Raw genomic sequence first — 23,078 nt, forward strand, 5'->3', positions numbered from 1 at the left:
TTAGTCATTTAAGTTTATTTTGTACATTTCATTTAACAATAAAAAACCCCAAAATAAAAACTAATGTATGCAGTGTGTGTGTGTGTGTGTGTGTTTACAGTGGTGCAGACGTCTGATGCAGTTAGTGGTGGTCTCGTCACTAGGTAGAAGAGACAAGAGTGATGTCACAGACTAAGGGGATTTGTGAAAATGGACAGTAACATGTGGTCATGTAGTGTTGTAAAAACTGGGTTTGTTTACATTTGTTTTTCCTCTCTTTCACCAAGGCTTGTTTTTGCTACATATTATTGACATGAACTGTTAAAAAAAATGACTGATTTATGATTAAATATTATCAGGAGTTTTTTCTGAGGCCACTTCCAAGAGGAGGGTGTGTGTGTGGGGGGGGGGGGGGTACAAAGAGCACCTCTCAATTCCTCACTTAGGAGAACCATTGAGTAGGCATACTACTAAAAATGTACTTTCAGGTGCAGTACCATGATTGGCCAGCAGGGTCAACAAGAAAATCTCTTACTCTATGCAAACAATCATCTTTCACTTTAACCCAATTTTAATTAAATTTCTTTCTTTTTTTAAAATATTTGACTTAAAAATATCCAGGGCTGTGATTGGATGATAAGAACACAAGTAAACCAATGAATCCACAAGGTTTTTTGGTGAAAAGAGTTGGAAAAAAACTCTTAAAACTATAACATGGTAACTTTCACATCCATTATTTTTTAAATATTCATAGACAGTAGTAATTTAACAATAACAGTGGTGGCGCTGTTTGACAAACCAATCTCCTCAGTGGCAGTGTTAAGCTAAAGAAGACTGAAGATCATGACATCCTGTACAATTTAATGAACGTTTGAAACAGATTAAAAAAAAGAAAAAAAAGCAGATGTGTTTTTTCTTTCTTACAGATTTAGCGTGTCTTTAACGGCTGTATATATTGTACTTCAGTTTGGCGTGCTTTTTTTTCTTTGTTTGCTCTAATCATCTCTAATGACAGACATTCAGCAGTGCCTTTTTACCGTACTTGAATCCACACGGAGTCACGCTGACGAAGTCTCTGTGAGGTCGTCAGTGCCACTTCCACACAAGTCACGACTCGTCTCGACTCGACTCAACTCTGCCCTTTTTTCCCATATCCAGTGTTTTAGATTATGATGACGATAAAGTGACTGAATTATCCTTAGGTAATTCCATCGTTTTTTTGTCTTTTCCCAGAGGAAATTGCCCCCCCTGCTGGTTTCAGAAATTTAAAGTGGAGGAAAAAAAACACCATGGTCTCCACTGATTGTCATACAGTCTGTGAGTGCGGGTCTGGACTGAGGAACACTAGGATTGTTCCAGAAGATCAAGAGGTCAGAACCATCACTGAATCCCATCTGGAAAATGTTGATTAAAAAAAAAACACACGCATGTGTTAGGATTTAAGTAGAGTAATACTACAGAACAACTACAACAAAAACTGTTTACTTTACTTTATGCTTGACTCAGTGTTAAGGCCACATCCTGTATGGACAAACCCATATGGGTTCAACCTTACAGCCTACATTTACAATTGTTGTCTTGGCAGGTAAAAAAAAATAAAATAAATAATATTAATAATAATATTAATAATAAGTCTGATGAAACTCAGGAGAAAATCAACCCACCATTGTTGTCCTCTGAGTCGGTTGTTGGGTCACTGTGCATTTGCCTCATCTCATTGTACTTTAGCTCCACCTCCTGGACATTTGTGGTAACAACAAAATACGGTTAAACTATGTTTTAAGAAATACAAAAATCCAAACAATAATGGGTTGAATTGTGTTGCTCTCTACCTTCAGGTGCTGTAGGTCAGCCTGTAGGAGGCGCAGGTGCGTCATGAGCTGCCTGCTGAGGTTGGGGCCGGTGCCCCCTGTCTGTGAAGACGAGGACAGCAGTTTTCTCATGTCAATCCCAGCATCAATTGCAAAACCTCCGTCGTCATCAGTGCTGCTCTCCTCAGAACCCACATTGAAGTCCAGAACCAGGAACCCACCTGGAGGAGGACACAAGTGGACAAAGAAAGACAGTGATTTTGTTTGAAGAGAAGCATCACGTTTCTCTACATATAATATTTGATTGCTGGTTAGTAAAGTCACCATTGTGTTCAGTGGTTTCACTCAGGCCTGTGTGTCCAGAGGAAACCTGTGGCTCGTCCTTCTGTGAACTGGTGGACGACTGGTTCTCCTCACAGGCAGCAGGAGGACACGCTGGACTCTCAGCTGAGGAGTCATTCTGTTCAAACCCTCTGATCCTTTTCTGCACTAGTGTCTCCTCCTTCTCCTCCTCGGCCTCTCGGCTCAACATGTGGTTAAAAAGCGTATTCTTCAGCAACGCCACTGAAACACACACACCAAATAAAACATCCCATAATACAAACTTTCTGACAAAAGTTTGTATTATAAACTTTCTGATAAAGGCTGCTCTCACATGTCTGCAGAGCTTCTTCAGCTTTGGAGGTTGGAGGTCCGAGTCCGAGTCCTTCAGCCTCCTGGTTTCGACATGACTCCTCCTGCTGCAGTCTCTCTGCCAGCTTTCCATCCAGGAAGGCTTCCAGTTCAGCTTCATCCAGCTCCTCCTCCTCTTCTTCCTCCTCTTCCTGTCTCTCTGCCACAGTCAGCTCCTCCTCCTCATCCTCTGATTTCAGGCCGTTGAAGGGGTTGATGCTCGAAGGTGAGGCTTCGATGTCTGCAGAGGAGGTGGTGTCTTTTTCTAAATGCATGTGAAAAATAAATTTAAAAAGGATAAAAATACATTTAAAATCTGAGAAAAAAAAGATAAAATATGTTTTTGGAGAGATTGTAAAATCTAGATCTAAGAACTAAAACATTTTTCAAAGACAAAAAAGTTGAAATTACATTCATTTTTTGTATTAAAAATGATTTTGTTTGAGAATTCAGAAAGTCCAGTTAAGGGTTCACCTCCACTTGACGACGTCTCACTGGGATCTTTACCGTGGTTGATGATCTCAATGGCATCTTGTTCAGCCCTGAAACAACGAATCACACACATCACAACCAGTCAGAAATAAGTAAGAAATGAAAGTGAAAGTGGAAGGTGGACAGCACCACAGGACAGAGTGTCAGGACTCACTCAGACTGAACCACAGCTGTGACGCTGCTGTGAGGTTTGGCCTTCATGGCCTCAGCACACTGTGTGATCAGACACTGCCACCTGGATTCAACGAGACGAGACGGGATTAAACAGAGACTCACAGAGGACCCCTGCTGGTCACGGTTGAAAACTCACCTCCTGCGATCAGACACCGTCTGAGCCGTCAGCTCGTAGATCTGAGCGCCGTTATCGGACATGGAGAGCACAAAGAAAGACTTGTTGTCTGGCGGAGAAAAGAAAAGTCTGATTTTTTTTTTGTCTGAAAAGTCTGAATTTGTTTTTTACATTTTAGTCTGCACCAAATCTGTAGAAAATATTGCTGATTTACAAACACATACCATCATGTCAGAGATTCACCGCTAGCTTAACTAACTGTATTAACTGTATTTAATTAATCTATAACGTGACATACAGTACAGTACAGTACAGTACAGCTTTAGTCACATACCATCATGTCAGAGATACACCGCTAGCTTAACAACTGTACAGTACAGTACAGTAGAGTACAGTACGGTACAGTACTGATGAACAGCCAGGGCTGATGAAACAACTTACTCGTGGCCACTGGACGAACCAGCACGGTGTTGAGTTTGATGACGGGGCTGAAAACGTGCTTTGTGTCTGCAGCGCTCGCCGGGTTCTTGCCGTGGAACTTCAGGACCAGACGCTCGTCCTGCTTCTGAAGTAGCACCAGGATGTCCTCCAGCAGGAGAGCATAAAGCTCTGAGGGGGGAGAGAGGGGGGGGGGACAGGATGTGTGTGTGAGTTTATAAAGAAAAATGGAAAAAACAAAAATAATCGAGGTAGTTAAATCCTGTGGACTTGTTAGTTTTACCTATCTTTCTGTCTTTATTGACCTTCCACAGCAGAGGACCCTCGTGGACCATGATCCTCTTGGTCAGGTCCAGATTCTGCAGAGACATCACATTGACTCAAAACCTACAGTAAAATCCTCACTCTCCAGTGTAACTGTCGGCCGAGGCTGGAGGGTTAGACCGTCCTACTGTACCTTCAGCTCCAGGATCATTGGGTTTTCACTCTGTTTGAGTGAGGACAGATCTAATCTCCTCTGATAGTCTTCTAACCTCTGTAAATGGTGAAAACATCAGTTATCAAGTGAAAGTCATTGAAAACAGTTCCTCCTGTGTTTGACTTTGACTCCGTCAGTGTCTTCACCTGTTTGTTCTCTGCCTCCTTCACAGCCTGGTTCACGTGGTTGAGGATGTTCTTGCAGCATTCACCAGCTTTCTTCACCTTCTCTTTGTCCTCACCGTCCTCTGTAGACAAAGGGACGCACCGAATAAAGAAATCAAATGATTTTTCTTTTTTCTTTTCTTTTGTAAATGATTCTATTCAGTACTTCAGGTCCAAGTTGTACCTGTGTATCTGGCGATGTTCTCCAGCAGGAGCGGGTACTTTGTCAGTCGCTGCATTTCCACAGGAATGAGGTCTTTGAGCTGCAGCCGTCGACACAGACGGTTACTCTCGGCTTCCTGAGGAGACGATGGTTGTTTACAGCAACAGTCAACTTTCAGTTTATGTTAAAAATGAATGTCACTCAACCTCTGCCGTGATCTTCTCTCCTGCTGCACTGACCTGCATGAACAAGTGGAACCTCTGGTCTTTCTTCTTCTTAGTCTTGATGAGCTCCAGAGCAGACGGTTGGTTACTGCAGAAGGTACCGACGGCCTGTTTGATTTTCTCCTCCTCTTCACCGCTGAACTGGAATCAACACAAAGACATGTGACGTTTACACTTTTATTAGGATTTTGTTTGAATTGTTTTTGTGTATAATTTATTGTTACAAACAGTGGAACGTTAATACATGCGCTCTGATGCAATAAAACCTAGTGGCGGTATTTACCCATGACAGAAGATCGTCTCCGATCTGGTCGATCACTGACGTCTCACTCCGTTTCCTTATCGCTGTCATTTGCTCTGTTACTGAAACTGTGGAGATGGAGAAAACGGCTGAAATGAATCCTTTATTATTATACAAGTCATTGGAGAAACCTTTTAAATGAGTTCCTACCACTAGAGGGCTCCCAGGAGTAACACAAACATAAACAGAGAAAAATCATAAACTTACACTAAAAAAAGCTACAGTTCACCTTTGGTCCCTCTTGGTTCCATAAAATAGTTAAAAGAAGAGTTTGTTCTTACTCTTCTGTATATATGTTATACAATGTGAAAACCAAAAAATAAAGTGAAAAAAATATTTTGGCTAATTGTTTTTAAAACCATCACAAGACGTTAAAATATTTCTAGACAGAATTAAATGGGAAGTTTATTAAAACTAGAAAAAAAAAGTTTCAGAGCATTATGTGCATTGTAGAAAGACTTTAGGACAGCCAGGTGGCGCTGAAGTTAAGAGATAGGACACCGTGTGTGTGCGTGTGATGTTACCATGCAGCTGGACGATCTCCTCCAGGTTAATGAAGATGTGTCTGATGTCCTCAGTGGACAAGATTCCGTCTCTGTTCAGTCTCTGGTAGAAAACGCTGTCCATTACCTTCAGTGTCCTCAGGTGGGCTCTCTCAGTGTAGAACAGCTCTGGACAGGAGGTGGACAGATGTTCACATGTCAGAGAAGATTCTGTAATTTCATCATGTGTACCACGTGCCCCGCCCGTGTCTTACCGTTAATGACCTCCTGCCGTTTGATCTCCTGCGGCGTGAGACTCTCCAGAACACCTCTGCTGACCAGACACTGCCAGTTCAGTGGCTCTCCCTCACACTCCACCTCCCCTCCCTGGTCGTCCTCACTCTGGATGTCAGCTGACGTCACTGCACACTGCATGTCCACCCTGCTGGACACAGGGACACAGAGAGAGAACGATGGAAGCAGATAAATAAAGTGGAATTTAAGGGTAAATAATAATTAAAAGTGATTTTTTTTTTTCTTTTGGAAAATACTTTTGAACCAATATTTTTTGTTTCTCCCGTTGTTGTTAAAATAAATTTAAAAAAATTTGACAGTCAGTTTCCACCTGAACGTCTCCTGATCCTCCTCCTGCAGCTGCTCCAGGTTGGAGGGACTGAAGTCAAACTGAGCGTTGATGGGACTGAAGACATTATCCTGCTGCTCTCCAGTCAGTGGACCCTCACTCAGTCTGGGCTGGAGGGGGAATGGAGACACATCTGGGAAGAAAAAGAAGTGAGGTTGCAGCAGACTCAGGTAGAACATCGACGTCCTACAGAGAAACAGTTTCTCACTTGAGTCTGATTCTTGTCCACTCGTATCTGAGGCCTGAGTGGTGGGGGAGCTGTGGGTGGGAGAGGTGGCGGAGAGTGACAGATGGGAGCCGGTGTCCGAGCTCTCGCTGAGCTGACTTGCACGGCCTCGTCCAGAATTCCCGGCAGAGGAGTCCAACTGTTCCAGGGCCCCTAAGGCCGGCTGCGAGGACTGCTTTGGTGAGCGCTGCTTGTTAATGTCCATGGCCTTACCGACTGAAGAGACAACACACACAGGATCATAATTTGTTTTAAATAATACTTAATGTTTAAGGACCTTACCAGAGAGGTTTGCTAATTTTTTTTCACACCTGAAGTGGAGTCCACTCTGCTTAGGCGCCTGGGTGGGACGAGGATATTGGGGAAGCGAGGTTTCTTCACCTTCTCCTCACCCTCCTTCTCAGACTTGATGCTCTTCTGTTTGTTACAACAGCACATGATTACATTTTGACTCATTTGAAATAAAATGAATGGTCTTTTTTTGGATGTGACTTTTGACTTCACCTGTAGTGACACAAACTAACCACAAGAGGCAGCAATAGAACAGCAATTTGCTTTGTGCTAAACTTCTCTCTAAAATGTCTCTATGGACTTTGGTCATAGAAAGATATATTTTTTTATATTTTATTAAACTATGATAATAGATAATAAACTGATTAAGGTTTAATGTTTGAGCCTCGTTTATTTTTCTTCTGATGTGATATTTGAATGATTTAAAGACGAGAGTGATGAGATCACAATTATTTACCTTAATCTTAGGCAGGAAGTTGATTCGTGCTCGTTTATGTTCGAGTCCACGTGGCTCCTTGACTTTAACCCCCAGATGTTTCATATATGTGAGAATCACATACTGCATGGTTTGGCTGCAGCACACAGACAGGACAGTTAGGTTTGTCATAGGTTGTAATTTTTTTCTCATTAATTAAAATGTGCATGTCAGAACGAGACAATCTGACTGATAAACATGTCAGACATTTTCAGTGCACTGCAGACAGAATGAGGTCATTTTTTTAAAAAATAAAGAAATGATGCCTTTATAAAACACGAACAGAAAGTAGAACACTTCTCAAAAATATATCAGACTGATGATGATGTCATGTGAAAAACACATGTCTCTCACCACTTCTCTTCTTCTGTGGGCAGTGATGTCAACCTGGAAGTAGGAAAGAATAAGTTTTGATGCAACAAACACAACCAAAGAAGCAAAAACTACAGTACTGTATGTCGATTGGTTTTTCTACGACATTAATACATGATGTTTTTTAATTTAAGTTTATATGATGGTTATATAACAATATAAATGAATAAAAATACAGAGCAAAAATGGCAACAAAAAAAAACTTGAATATGAACAGGGAAATTGTTGAAAAAATAAATAAAAGTGGGCCTAAAAATTGGTCACATTTGGTTTGAAATAGTCAACCATGTAGAAATAGTATAATAATATTTATAGTTATTTAACTATAATAGTTACTATTATAGTTAATAGTATACTATTTACTATACTAATAGTTTATATAAATATAGCAAAGTTCAGCCAGCAGGTCAGAAACTCACAGAATGTCTTCGATCTTGGAGATGATGTGTTCCGCGCAGGAACATTCCTTCTCTGAGGCCGACTGCTCTCTACCTGGATCCACGTCCAGTTTGGACAGCTCGTCCTCAGCCAGAGTCAGACCCATACTGCGCTTCTGTCTGCAAAGAGACGCACCAACGCACACATTTACCACACAAATACTTGATATACTGCCTACAAGGAAGCCAAGGTATAAGAAGTGGTGACTGGACGGTACCTGAAGTCGTCCAGGTTCTTGTGAAGGTCTGGTAGGAGAGCGTCCTGTAAAACCTGAGTGTAGTGTTTGCAGAGTTCCTCTGGTATTAACTCCAGTCTCCTCTTCTCTGTGAGGAGACCAACGAGAACATGATCCCAAATGTATTCTTTATTACATTTTTACAGTCTTATGGTGCTGAAGCTTAAGGCTAAATACAAACAGGCACAGGTCTGAAAACAAAGGTCTACAGTCCTGACAGATCCAGGACATACAAGCGGACATTAAAACTATAAATATTTTTTTAATTTAAATATATCATAGGCAAAAGTGTTGTGGCCGTTCTCCGTACATCAGGAAAATATGTTTGAAATAAGTAAACTGTATTTACCTAGTTCTGCTGAGACTGTCTCTGGCACTGGTACTTTCAGATTCTGCAGTAAAAAAAACAACAAACATATTTTATCACTTTACTTCATAATTAGTGTAAAAGAGTAGGAATCAGTCTGAGGAAGAGAAAAAAAAACTGACCGCAGTTCGGTCCATGAAGAGAGAGTGGAACTCCATGAAGAAGCGTCTGCTTTCTTTGGCATTGGTTTGCTTGTGCATGTCAGCGTAGAGGTAACACAGCTGACAAAGAAGTACGTCATTATTTTTTTCTTTACGATTGTATATGTATCTGGATTTAGTTGAACCTAAAAATGTTTTAATAGAATATACATATATAAGATGTAATCGTACATACCAACGGCGCAGGGTCGAACTGAGAGACCACATGATGGAGGAAAACTGCGAGGTGAGCCGGTCGGCCCTTGAGCAAATCTAAACTCTGGAAACAGCTGCACTGTCCGTTAATCTGTGACAGACACAGAAGGAAAATTAAACTAAAATAAAAAGGAGGTAACATGGTTGATATTTTTAATGTTTCTTTTTACAAAATAACAGCAAAAGAATGACAGAATATAACACTTTGAGGTTAATTCTAAATATATTTATATAAATATTTTAAAATTTAAGTCAAGAGGAAAGATCTGTTTTCTTTTCTATTTTTTATCTTTGAGTGAGATTATTTCTAATCAGCAGCGTCACACGATACCTGCTCCTGCTGACAGTCAAAGTAGTCGTCTTCTGCTCCAATGATCTGGGGGTTCAGGAGGTAGGGAGGGCTACCCACAATGCACTGGGCACTGCAGTCCTAAATGACATACAAAGATAGAACATAAATAAAACAAAACCCAAATAACACTCAAAATAAGTAGACTAAAAAGGTTTCTCAAGAAATTCCAAAAATAAAAAATGTGTGTGTGTGTGTGTGTTACCGTATCAGTGTTGTCCTCTGAGTCAGGCATCGAGCAGAGGTTGACTATGTCTCTTCGTCCAACGTCTGGGCTCTGACAGGGCGTCTCTCTTCTGCCAGGACTTTCTGGGAGGGGCTAAAACACACACACACACACACACACACACACACACACACACACACACACACATTAGGAGAATAACATTTAGGACAAATTGATTGTTTAGTCTAGAGCTGAATTGTGGGAAATCCCCAGAGACTGGAGAGCAGGACCATTTTATCTCTATTTATAGAAGCTGTGATAAAAAAGATTATTGTTATTACAAAGACGTCTGCGTAGACAGCTTTTTTAGACACTTCCTGTTGTACTTAAACTGTGGGTACAGCTACTGTACCTTTATAACAACATTCAACAGGCGGCAAAAAAGCCAATCCAGGAGTGACAAACGGTATTTTCTAGAAAAGCACTTGTAAATTTTGTTTACAAAATGTTCCCAATATTTTAAAAACTTTCTTTCAAACAAAAACCAAGTGAAAATGACTTGCCTGGCCTGTGATACTGAAACATTCCTGTGTATTTTGTCATAATTAACTTTCTATTTAAACAGGAGTTGCGTTTTACTCGCTATAAAATCGAGTAAAAAAAAAAAAAAGTGTTAGCCTGTGCTAGCTATGCTAAAAAGCAGGCGTTTAGAGTTGGATAAATCACTAAAAGCCAGACGGAAGGGTAGAAATACAGTTACTGAAGGAAAAGCTCAGTACAAGTACAAGAAGGAACCAAGTGCTAGCTCAGAAACAGCCAAAACATTAAACAAACATCAACCGAAAGTTAGCCAGACTGTCACAATCGTTATCTCTATTCATCACACTTACAGAGTTATTGTTAGTGAGGATCCTGTCACCGACACTGTCTGCTTGTGAGGTCACTGAGAGTCTACCGTCCAAATCCTCCGGCTGTCCACTCCTGGACACGGTCACATCCTGACACATGCATAAACAATAAAAATGTGTTGACATCATCGTGTCCATTTGGAATTTTTATTGCTAACTTTTATTTATTTGGTTAAAGGATTGTTTTGCCGTAAAATAATAAATACAAAAGCGCTCCCACCTCTTTGCCCAGCTGCTCCTGTAGCAGTGAGATCTGCTTCTTTATCTCCTGGATCTCCTTCAGTAGCTTCGGTCGTGGGTGCCTGCTGCACTCCTCCTCCTTCATCTGCAAGCCATAAAAATCCATTTAGAAAAATGTAATACAAACAAGAATCAATCAAAACATCCCACTGTTACACACATATACCTGTAATTCCAGCAGCTGTTTGTTCAACATCCTTTGTGAGTGGTCAGTCCTTTGGTTGTGAGTGGACCTGTTCTCACTCTAAAATAAAAAGATGGAGGATATGATTGTTCCTGTCACACATTGTGAGAAAAACTTCTACAGACAGTTTTCATTAGAAAAGAAGAAGCGAAACAGAAAATGAAAGAGTCAGAAAAGGAACAAATGTATTAAATTAAATAAATGACTTGATTACACTGTGAGCAGCAGAAACATCCAGAATCTAAAAATGTCTAGAATGAGGCTAACACACACACACCTCTTATTCTTATCAGGTATTTCTGGAACTAAATATGACTAGTGTGTTGTTTTCCTTATTTTCTTTGGAACATTTTAGACTAAGTTTAATTTCTTTATTACCATTTTTTACTTTTTATTACTTGCAGATATTTTTGGCAACCCTTAGCTTGAGGTTTAAAACATTTTAAAGGTATTCTGCCCTGATCTACTGCTAAATTAAAAAAAAAATGTTGATAAGCAAAAAAATGAATATATTCACAAGGAAATCAAATGAGTCGTTTTTTTTACAGTTACAGAAGATTTTATGAAATGAATACTTTCATTGACACAGTGCCAAATGCATTAAAACACTGACTCAGAGCAGCCGCTTCAGTAAAGCTCTGAAACAACCAGGACTAATGAAAAATAATGAGCAGCGTGGGCTGGAGCGCCCAGATAAGCTTCTGTTATCCTAAAACTTATCACAGCGTAGAAATAACAACATGGGGTCAGACCGTTGGAGGTTCTCCTCGACAGTGAATGTACAGACAAAACATAACGGGAGAGAGGAACACTCTGGACAGAATATACCGAAAATATACACAGGAAAAAAAACTTTACTGTGCCTCTAAAATGTCCGGATTTACAGATGTAATTCCTAACCGGATATTTAAGTTTTTCTTTTTGTTCAGAAATTTATATCTGTAAACATTTCTCTCTCTTTTTTTTTTGGATTTTTCCTCGGAAAAGTGTAAAAATTAAGGAAAATAGCTTTTTTTTGCATTTTTCCTCAGAAAAGTGTAAAAATTAAGGAAAATAGCTGTTAATTATTCAACAGATTCTGTCAATTATTTAATTATTTTAATTGAAATGTTTAAGAATGAAATATAAAAAGAAATCTTAAGCTTGATTAAAGATAAAGATTAAATTGGTGTGTGTGGTTTTATTACATAAATGTAAACATTTCTCATCACAGAGCTACAAAAACTTACTCCAGACAATAAAAAAGTGCCGTTTGCTCCTTACCCCATCAGTCAGAGAGGAGGTGCTGTTCTCCTGAGGACTGCTGCTGCTCCATGAGCTGCGTTGCTCTCCACATACACCAGGCAGCGCAGGTGAGAGACAGAGGGGTGGGCTGACCTCTGAACCTTCATCCTCCTCCTCCTTCTCCTTCTCCTCCTCCTCTGCCTTTTTCTGGTCCTCCTCTTCGTCCTCTTCCTCTTCCCCCAGGGGGATCTGAGGGAGACCAGGAGGCCTCCCCAGCACGGTGAGGGCTACATACGAGCCGGCTGCAGGAGTGGAGACATGAGAGAGTAATGAAGAAGAAAACCTATCAACAACCTTCAACTGTCAAACACATTTTGGTTCACTGGCCGTATACAACCTCATTTTGATGTCAAGTACAATAATAATTATAAATAACAATAAGTCCATGTTTTTCCCCTTTGTTTTCATGCAAAGATGTACAAGTATATAAGATATTCATTATTATTATTATTTATTCATATTAAATGAAATATAATTTTACAAAAAATATCCTTAACATGATGTGCATTCTTTTTATTTTCAAAATTTATCAAGTGGGCCGGATTGAACACTAGCGGGCCAGATTTGGCCCACGGGCTGTATGTTTGACACCCCTGCACTACAGCTTAAAGTTACCCAAAATGATTATCACCTTGACATAAGAGTTAAAACCATGTCCATGGAAAAAAAAACAGATTTTGAAGATGTGAAACTTCTATGTAAACACACTATAAATCCTACAGTCACAGTTCCATGTGTACGTACTCACATTTTATCAGCTTTACAACCTCAATGTGGTTTGAATGTGTGACTAAGGTCCCATTGACCTGCGGGGAGAGTGGAACAAACATTGGAACAGTCCAGACACAGTGAGAAAGCCAGAGTTTCACTCAGCGTTTAAGCAGCTTCACCTTTATGATCCGGTCTCCTGTCTGAACACCAGCTCGCATGGCTGCTCCATCTGTAACACACAACAGAGCACTCAGTGTGTGTGTCTGTGAGTGTGTGTGAGTCAGTGTGTGTGTGTGGTTGTGTGTCTTACCTTCTTTGACCAGCTGCACAAACACAGGGTTGTCTCCGCTCACCGTCAGCCCGAAGCCATTTTCATCTCTCTGGATTATCACACAGCGCTGGACCAGACCTGGACACACACACACACACACACACACACACACAGACCAATTGAAATACAGTTATAAATGAGTTTGGTTTTAAGGAGCTTTTAATGAACTTTTAGCTTGTTTTTTGAAGACCTCAAGTCATTACTTGACCATTTATAAACACCTGGGACATACTTTAAGCAACACTGGAATAGTTTTGACAACTGTTCAAGCCTAACCAAATTTTTATTAAACTTTGCTCTTCGCTTGGCAAACTTAAGCCACTTCTAGGTTTACAGCTGGCTATCTTACATGCTAACTCTGGCTATATTCAGGCTAACAAACTATGTTAAGGCTATTTATGTCTAAGGTCAATTTTAAACTAATATTTTATTATTTCTAGCAAACATCATTTTGTTACGTTTAAACCATATCTTTTGCCACTGTTACAGATAATTCTGAAGATTCAGGGGTTTATTTTAAGAAACTAGCAGCCATCTTTTGGCTGCGTTTACTCTACCCAAACTGAAATCAACCCTTTTCCCATGGGGATCATTGAAGTATTTATGATTCTGAATGGCAGATTCCTGGAAATGTGAACCCAGCTGAGTCATCCAGCTCTTGGTGTTATGACTTGCAGAGAACATCTGCATCATTTTTCTTTTATGAGGTGCAGCGACCCACAATCCCCTTCCCTCTCTCCTGCTTCCACTACAGACTGATGTGAAGGAGTTGAGAAGGTAATTGGTTTGTCTTCTGGACCTGGAGAGGGAGCCTCAAGACTCCAGGGTGAAGAAAAGGGCAGGAAGGATTAATGTCCACCGTGTAACCCAGACAACTACCTTAGCATCTTCTTCCTGAGCTGTGCCTTAGACCTGACTGTACCTTATCTTTGTTCTACTATGACAAACCCTGGAGCAGAAACAACAGGGGGATTATATCATAAAATATGAAGAGACTTTAATTTTTATATATCAGGTGTGTCACATTAAATACTTTGGGAAATTAAACAAGTAAAATTAAAATGGATCTTCTTTTCCAACGGATGCACTTCATGACATATATTTCTTTTATATCTGATTTAAAACATTTACTTTCAATCTGAAGTAAATGTATAACCATGGATGTTTGTTTCTCACCTGTTGGATCAAATTCATGTTTGACTGAAACAGCTGATTTGTCATTTCTTGGTTTCTTGTCTCCGGGGTCCTTGTTGTTGAGAATGTTTGGGGTCCTGCAGAAACATGGGATGAACATAAGTTCATTCAAATGCAAAAAAAAAAGTGTTTTCCATTAGACAACTCCTTCTGTCAACTGGAATAACCGTATGCACCGTGGTGTAATCCACAGACTTAACTAACAACAAAACACCTATCTCTGCTACGATGTCAGAGTTTGACAAAAAGAGCTTGAAATAGAGCAGAAGAATCAACAGATCAAAGTAGAAAGATAATTGGAGGCCGGAAAGCAGTGCACGGCAGCAGGTGCAGCAGCAGTAAAGCTGAAGAATCTGTGACAGCAGCTCCACTGTGTTAATCCTGAGCTTGACCTCACAGATGTGGGAGGATGAGGAGTCGCTGTTTCTCAAATCTTTCATCTCCTGTGGTTTGTCATGTGGAAGATAAAGGATCTAAGAGTCGGGAATTTTTCACTAGGGGCAGAAAAAAAGACTTCTAGTGTGGCCCCCTCTGGAAGGTTTTACTTCATTATGATGAAAAACCAAACAGCTTCACTCAAAGAAACAGGTACGTCAGCCACGTCAGGATCAGGTTTTTATTAATCTTATGACTATCTTTTAGCTTTGTCAGAGTGAATTTTGAGTAACTTTCAGGTTTTTTTTAACCATTTTGATCATTTAGGCTGGATTTTTACAGTATTTTAGGCTGGATCTCAGGAATTTCTAGACCTGTTTAAACGTTCTATCATTTAACTTTTAGACAGAGACACTTTTTAAAATGAATTTGTAATGACCTGTAATAGACTTAAAATGCAACAAGTTGTGTGATACCATTGTCAATAAACTGTCAATGACCTTACTAATTCAAAAGCATTTTCCTTTAAGGACCTTGACCTTCCACATGCAGTTTATATATATAACTGGCGAAGGCTCCCTCTGCTCTCCCCTCCTCCTCCCTCTCAGCTACTTGTTCCAGCAGAGGGGTTTCTGTTTGAGCTGCTGTTCCTCCCCTGGACAATGGGGGCCCTGGGCCTTTTAACAATGGCTCCCACGTCAGATCCAACTTACTATGCTGCAGCTTTGTGAGACAGATTCCCGGAAACGGAGACAGAGGGTTTTTCTTGGCGGCTCTCCAGTTTCCTGAATGTGGGAGAAGGCTGGGAAAGAAGTGGTGTAGGAGGAGGGAGGAGGGCAGGAAGGAGGAGGCACACCAGTGTCTTCCATGGAAGACAGAAGGAAACTTTAACTTAGTACCCAGCGTGAGTGAGTCGACTAAACTGAGGAAACCTCAAGTAAACAACAACTAGTGTTATGAAATTCAGATCAGGAGAAAAGGCTAAACTAAATATGATTTTTGTGTAATAGAATGACTAATGATAGTTACATGGAAACATTTGACACTATAAAATCCTGAAAATTAGTGAGGAGTGAATGTGATTCTTGTTAATAATCAAGTGGTTCGTTTGAAGGGAAAAACAGTAAAAAGCACAAGTTTTGGCCTTTCACAGGTTAAAACATGTGCCTTATCAAACTACAGGTTTTAGTTCTTACTGCATTTTCAAAGAGCGTACCAACTTTTACTGAAATGTATTCATAGATGCAACTACAGACACCTCCTTGTGGTCTCTTACTAAAATACAGGGCTGATTTGGTTCCTCTTTCAGTTGGGTTTTGCATATATTTTCATAAAGTAAAATGAGTTCAAAGAGAAAATGGTTTTGAATAAACGTGAATAAACTACATCTTTGACAGTCATCAAACCAACAAGCTGGGAACTAAGATTTTGGGTTTTTTTGGTGGGATAAACTTTTTTTTTTTTTTTTACAATCTGCCTCCTGAAAATCTTCACTTCAGAAGTTCAGGGTCACATTTTAAATATCCTTAAGACCAATGCTGTAGAACCATTATTAAGTCAACAGCACTAATGAGACAACTTGGTTTAATGACTGCCATATAAACAAGTTCTTCACCTCGTTCTGGCAGCAAAGAGCACTTTCCTAAGTTTTACTGTAAGGCTTGTACATAAAACTGATAATGCAATAACAAACCTACTTCTGCTCAGTATTTGGTGGCCATAAAGCTCTGTTGCAGTGCAATAAAAAATGAATGGATCTACTTCATATATTTATTCTGGGGAAACACGTCTCCTTGCTAACATGTCCAGCATATCTTCTACAGCTTGGTGCAAACTTATCAAACATGGACCAAGAAAAAAAAGGGAAAGAAAACATGCAGCGTCCACTTGGGCCTCAGATGCCAAAAATACCAGACAATTCCTCTGAGGATGATAACAGCAAAGGACTGAGCTCAAGAGGCATGGAAACAAGAACCAAACAGGAGACAGAGAAGCTTAAACGTCGAATAAAACCAGAGCTGTGCATTACACTGTACTTAAAGACGCAATGATTTAACCACCAATGATGACTCAAGTTGTAAATGTGGTTTGGTTCAACCACACCACAGCACTGTAGTAGAGTCCAGCAATGCCTGAGAGTCTGTTACTGCAGCATAAAACATTTTCTCTACTTTTCTATAACCACATCTGCAGAGATTCTTGGTAACGCAGATCATTTTCACCCTCAGAAGTTCAGATTGAGAGGTTACTTCAGTTAACAAATAAAGAAAAATTTACAAGTATCGTCAACAAAACTACAATTTCCGACGTCTGAACTCCTGCAAGTCTCAGAGGGCTGTCATTTGAGCAGGAGCTCCATCTGTTTGGTCACCAACATGCACTGATGTGTGTCCAACAGTCCTGTCAGTCCCTGAGCCAAGGGCCGGTGGCCTGACCGACATTGTTTAACAGTGATGTCAGCATTTCCTGTCAGAGCCCGCAGCAAGGTGGAAAGAGGAGGTGGGGCAGACAGGCAAGTAAAGCTGGTGTGAACACAGTGGTGTGAAAACACAGAGCTCAGCAAAAGTGGGAGACATGAAGGTAAAACTCTGCTCCAACGTTGTAGCATCTGGATGTACTTTTCTCTATAAAGGTTTTATTTTGCAACTAATAAAAAAAGAAGATAAAGTCAACCAGTGGGCCTTTTCATGTACAGTATTTTCCATCAAAAGTGTCTTTAACATTTTTTTTTTAGCAAAAACTACATGGAATTTTAACGGACAAACTTAAATACTGGTTCAAAATAAATAAAATTTATGATTTTGTAAATTAAAATTGCCATAACTACAGGCAGACAAAAAGGATGTTAAAGTCTGGTCCACTTGATAGGAAAATGGCAGAACTTCTATTTAAATTACAAATATCAATTTTGATATCTGGTTGTGCGGCTGATCAGCTGTCAGTCATCAGCTATATTTCAAATGAGAACAAGTCATTGAGGCTCAAGTTTTCTTTCTCAGACTTTCGACTTGCACACATGCACGCCAATCTGAGGCCACAACGGGAACAACTGAGAGAGTGGACCGACAGCCACTCCATGAAGGGTGATGGATGTGTGTAGTCCTTAGTTTATGTAATGTTAGTTTTAAAACTATCAGCCTGGTTACCTCACCGTGCCTTCTTTCCCCATTTTTAGCAATGTTTCCATGTTCTCTACTCTCAGTTCTTACATTAGTGAGTACAGTGTTATTGGAACCAATAAAAACAATGGCCTTTGGTACATAAAACAAAGGTTAAAACAGGCCACAGTTTTCCTTTAAAGGACTAAAAGCCTGTTCTCTGTAAGTTAGCTCTACTTACAAAGATACAGTGAGTCCAAAAAGACCTACTGAGTGTTTTAGTGATGTGAAAACACCCGAGGCCCATCTGCTCCCTCTGTTGTACATATGGTCATAATTCAGTGTCTAAACAAGGGCCATTTTTTTGATTTAGTTCAAATCAAATGTTGTTCTTTCATTGGTGGTATAGATTTGAGATTTTCTTGTGCGTTAAAGTTAAAAAGATTTGACAAAGTTCTGCTTTAGCCAATATTGGAAAGGAATGCACCAAAGGATATCCTTAAATTAGCCCCAAGTACTTGCAGAAAAAGTACTTAAAGGGAAATAAAAATCTAGCTTATACTTAAACATAACCAAAGAATCTTGAATTTATCTGCAAATATATCTAAAGACTTCACAAAAAGATGGCTAACTGTTGGCTGTTCAAAAGTAAACGGCAGCTAATTATTTAGAAAAACACAGTTATCCGAACTCTGCTTACTACCCAGTAGCAACAATGGGCCTGTTGAAAAAAAATAATTTTGGCTCAGATCCTGGACCATTAAAAAACGATTTAAGGAAAAATCTCACAGGTCACAGAAAACCTGTACGAGTGTCACGCTTGGCTTCTCCAGCTGGATTTGATCATGACAGCCTTATGGAGCGGCAGACAGAAAAATCTGTTCCACAACAGTCTCTGTCACATCCTGATGGTAAATGTGAGGGGAAACCTCACAGACTGTTGAGACTGAATTCTTCCCACTGAGAAACCCTTGAACAACATCCAATAAGTGACCTACCCACTTCTGGAGCAGGATCAACAGATGCCTGGCAACGGAAGGCATTTTCTGGAGTAAGATCTGTGGCTATGTGATGGTCACTGTCACCAGGCCCCTATTGGACAATTACGTTGTCAATCAAAAGCAGCGTCAACTTATGAACGCAGCCGTCTGTGTGCTTTATTATTAATTGTTTTAATAATAGCCAGTAAACTGTTCAGAAAAAAAAAAAGTATATTTGCCACCGTAGACTGTGATGAGACACCTCTCCCCATGTTCTATATACAGTCTATGAAATGGAATGGAACACACTACTATTCTTTCCCTCTTGATTCCACAAAGCTAGTGAAAAATTGGACTACACTGCGTCTGACCATTTGTTTTTAACTACACAATGTTCTGAATGTTTTTTACAGTGTCAAAGGAGCTGTTAATAGGAGACAATTTCCCAACCCTCCCGAGAGACGCGTAGATGAAAACTCTGCATAGAGTGCAGCTGAATTGCAAGTGAAATTATTGTTGTGAAATTGTCCAGACATCAAGTGACACAACTCATCCCCAAATGGGTAAGGAGAATAAATGTGATTAAATTCTACATATTTTACTGTTCAAATGTAATACTTGACTGTTTTTTGGGGGGTTTTTTTTGGTTTATATATATATCCATGAGAGTAACTGTCCAAAAGGTGTCACTGCTTAGGCTATGTTGGATTCCACAGTTGGAAAACGTGAGTTTTGTCACTAGAGATTAACCACATATTAATATGGTAGTAATTTAAGGAGTAAATATCAATTGACCACATTCAAAGCAGTCGTAAACCTGGTGAAAGACATGTGGTTGTTGAATTAACCTAATTATACAAAATTCACTATAAAATGTCCATTTACAACTAAACATTTTAAATTAAAATTAGTAATTTTGCAAACCAACGTTTTCCTTCTGGAAAAGTTTTAAGTCCAAGCCCAGACCCTGGCCCAACATAAATCATTACCATGCAATTTGACACAGCTAGTTTTTGACAAGACTATATTAGTGACAGGCTTTGGCATTTGATGGAAATTCCAAGTGAAGTAAGGGAACACTTTGTCATGTCACAGTGGTGGTCCCAGTGATAAAATGTGTTTGCACTGATGCCAAAATGTGGTAACAAAATGGTTGCAATCTGGAGCCCTGAATGTTTATAGGCACATTATGGGATGAGGTAAATTAGGACTAATGATGCTTTGGAGGATGAAAACGTTGCCGACACTTGATTTACAGAAGTAACACTTTAACAAGCTTTTCAAATTGCTACTTTTACATGTATGTGTACAGAGTGTCCACTGAAATTATGTAGAGAAGGGATTTGGAGATATTGGCACATTATTTTTTGACAGAGCTGAATTACTGGTTTGGCTTTGTTTCCAGTCTTTCTATTTTTCATTTTTTAATTTCAAAATTCCATTTTGGCATTGCATCTGTGATGTTTTGTGGTTAAACCACTGACAGTGACTGAACTACAGTTGCTGCAGACTGTTTCAGCTTCTTGTTCCATCCAAATGAGTCTGCAGACAGTCAAATTCCTGCAGTCTGTGTCTCTGCTCTTCAGATTTTAAACTGTATGTGCTCTTTATATGGAATTAGTAATGGAAACACAGCAGATAATCTAAAATTGGCCTCCAGAGAAGAGGCTCATTGTTCTACTGAGCAGCAGAGCAGAAGAAAAGCTCGCTCCTCTCTGCAGATTGAAGGTAAAAAAAATAAAATGACTTTGTTTGACTTCCCGACAAAGCCAAGTGTGCCTTTATAGTGGGGCTTCCTCAGAGGAAACTCCTGATGAGTACCTGTTTTAAAAATACATGAGTGACATGCACAGGATGCAATCTGAAAAGTCGGCTATTAACATTTCAGCAACATGTATGGTTCAATGACAGGAGGAGATCAAAAAATGTTTCAGGTCTGTAGCAACAAAACCCAGAACTGCAGGAACTTTTAACGTACTGTTTTTTCTGGGTGTAATTATACAGACCAGATTCTTTTTTTTTCTTTTTTCTTTTCTTTTTGATATAGCCTGTTTGTCCTGTGTTTTCTGTGGTTAAGAAGTCATATGGTCATAAATTTGCACAAGTAGCTGAGATTTTTGACCTGCTACCAGTTAGAAAGATATGATATCAACAGGACCCCTGAGCCCATCTTGTTTACTGATGACTCAATGTGACTGTTGTGTTAGTTAAACGTGTGGATGTGTCAAAGTGTCCTCTGATCCCATTGATTCTCCACCTTTAAATGTAATAGCCTTAATTTACAGGGATTTTTAGTGAAAGACTTGTTTCAGTCAATTATCATCTTAATGTTAAACAACCATGGTCTGAATTCATAATTTATATTCTGTGAGGATCATGTGAAAAATTTAGTTTTGTTTTCATACTAGGGGTTTTACGAACCCGATTGAGAAATCGTGCATTTCTCAACTGAACTTGTATTTATCAGTTTTGTATCAACGATATGCTTCAATATAATTGGCCATATACAGAATCGAAGTGTTATGCTCACATCGGCTTGCATAATAATTTATCATAACATCTATCCATAAGTATGGTCTGGTTTGGGTGGTAAAGGTACGAGACGCAATTCACTAGTACTTTTAGCCAAGCCTGTGGCTTTGTGACAAATATGGATGTCGAATTTACTAGAAGACTTATTTATATCACAAAAAGGCATGGAGACCTCGTAATGCCCTTTAAAAATAATAAAGAAAAAACATTTAATGATTTTTGGCATGAAGAGCTCGTAATGCCCTTAAAAAAAATAAAGAAAAAACATTTAATGATTTTTTTAAAAATAAGATTTGGCTGTAGTAGGGAAACTACTGTACGTGATGTAAAGTATTGTTGACGACTTTTTGAAAAACGTAATAAACGCCGAGTTTACCGAAAACACTCAGCTAATTAACATAGTAATATATATAGTGTTTCTAAAAACACACAAATGCAATAAAACTTAAAATAGGGTAATTTCAAAATGACAAATACGTTTGAATAAAGAAATAAAGTTAATAGTTATATTAATAATAGTTATATTAGTTACCTGTCAGTGAGTGTTGACTGTGTGACACTCATTGGGCTTCCCTTTGTAGTTTCCAACCACTTTATCGAAACAACATCTTCAGTATTTCTTCCTATTATCATAAATTAAAACCATCCCGTTATTCTGTTTCGTTATGTCCATCCATGTCCTGTAATGCCGTCGAATCCGTGAAGCTGTGTTAGCTTTAAACCAAAACAAAATACCAAAACCTAAAAAAATCCACAGTTCCCACAATAAAAATAACAGTGATCCTTGTCTCCACTTTAGAGTTGGTTGAATGTGTTACTTTGGACAGACTGAGTCTTCATCACAAGACACATCTGGAAGCAGGCAAGAGAAGAATCTAAACTTGCAGCAAATGTTTGTACCAAAGTTCCCAGCTGAGGAAAATGTGTTATTTTTCCATAGTCATAGGCAAGTCTTCCATGGTAGGAGCCCAGAGTTTTTGCCGGTGTCCAGGCGTTGTTTCGTCAAAGTTTGGCAGCTGTAGAAAGTAGAAAAACCCTCCTTAAATGAACTTTGTCCCTGTCGTTTTAATCATCGATGTTCCCTCTTTGGCGAAAGTGCTGCACTCTCTGCATTTTTTTTCTCTGCAGCAGCATCTTTCTCTTCCAGCTCCGTTCGTGTTTTTAATTTATCTATTTAATGCCACAGCCTCGCTTTTTGTGATGTAAGTAGGGTGAAAAAGAAATTCTTCGCCCCTCTCCTCCTTCTTTTCCTCCTCCTCTTTGCCAAAAGAGAGAAAAAAGCGGAGGAAAACCCACCTTCTATCCAGGGGCGTTCAGGAGCACATCGGAATTACAAGGTTTCGGATGTTATATTTTAACAAAACTTTACAACGTAACAAAAATCCTAAACAGAAAAGACAAACAGTTAACAAAAATGGCACAGAAAAAAATACAAGATTAGATCTTAACGACATTGAAAGGTTTCACTAAAAGCACAGCCATAACACGCCTAAGATATTAGAGACAATCATGGTAGTGTTACATTTATTCATTTTGTGTTGAGCAAGAACCTCTAAAAATGAATTGATTCACTGCCGTTATGAGTAGAAATGTAAATGCAAATTTTGTTCTGTGCATATGCTTTATGAGTACAATTGTCTACAAAGTCACCTTTGTGAGTGTATCTACATGGAAATTAAAAGAAAGAACTGTACGATTAGCGAAGTTGTTATTAAAACATGTTCAGGCAGACCTCTACAACCGTACACAACATTAACATTAACATTTATTAAACTATTCATAACAATATTTTTGTGTTTTAAAAACTAACTAATAAATTAATTATTAAAC

At 39.2% G+C, this 23,078-nt stretch overlaps 1 protein-coding gene across 2 annotated transcripts; it reads right to left on the reverse strand.

The window, feature by feature from the left end:
* Positions 1–271: 271 nt before the first annotated feature.
* Positions 272–22,524, reverse strand: arhgef12b (Rho guanine nucleotide exchange factor (GEF) 12b). 2 transcript variants are annotated; one of them, XM_008333010.3, is made up of 38 exons: positions 21,781–22,524; positions 14,246–14,340; positions 13,049–13,147; positions 12,918–12,967; positions 12,776–12,833; positions 12,007–12,269; positions 10,726–10,803; positions 10,540–10,644; positions 10,302–10,409; positions 9,451–9,564; positions 9,228–9,326; positions 8,877–8,987; positions 8,663–8,761; positions 8,523–8,565; positions 8,156–8,261; positions 7,920–8,057; positions 7,483–7,515; positions 7,111–7,225; positions 6,674–6,779; positions 6,345–6,578; positions 6,119–6,269; positions 5,769–5,938; positions 5,536–5,682; positions 4,994–5,079; positions 4,726–4,851; positions 4,508–4,622; positions 4,306–4,406; positions 4,139–4,216; positions 3,965–4,040; positions 3,685–3,852; positions 3,265–3,352; positions 3,109–3,189; positions 2,937–3,004; positions 2,446–2,727; positions 2,115–2,354; positions 1,812–2,011; positions 1,644–1,716; positions 272–1,373 (listed from the first exon to the last, which is right to left on the reverse strand). In XM_008333010.3, exons 1-38 carry the CDS (start codon positions 21,879–21,881, stop codon positions 1,360–1,362), a joined length of 4,419 nt encoding a protein of 1,472 aa, XP_008331232.1. In that variant the 5' UTR covers positions 21,882–22,524; the 3' UTR covers positions 272–1,359. The 2 variants fall into 2 exon arrangements, with proteins under 2 accessions (XP_008331232.1, XP_008331233.1); XM_008333011.3 differs by having other exon boundaries at positions 5,769–5,935; positions 21,781–22,523.
* Between the last annotated feature and the right edge of the window lie 554 nt (positions 22,525–23,078).

Source organism: Cynoglossus semilaevis, chromosome 19 (assembly GCF_000523025.1).
Source record: "Cynoglossus semilaevis isolate Cse_v1.0 chromosome 19, Cse_v1.0, whole genome shotgun sequence".
Classification (NCBI taxonomy): Eukaryota; Metazoa; Chordata; class Actinopteri; order Pleuronectiformes; family Cynoglossidae; genus Cynoglossus; species Cynoglossus semilaevis.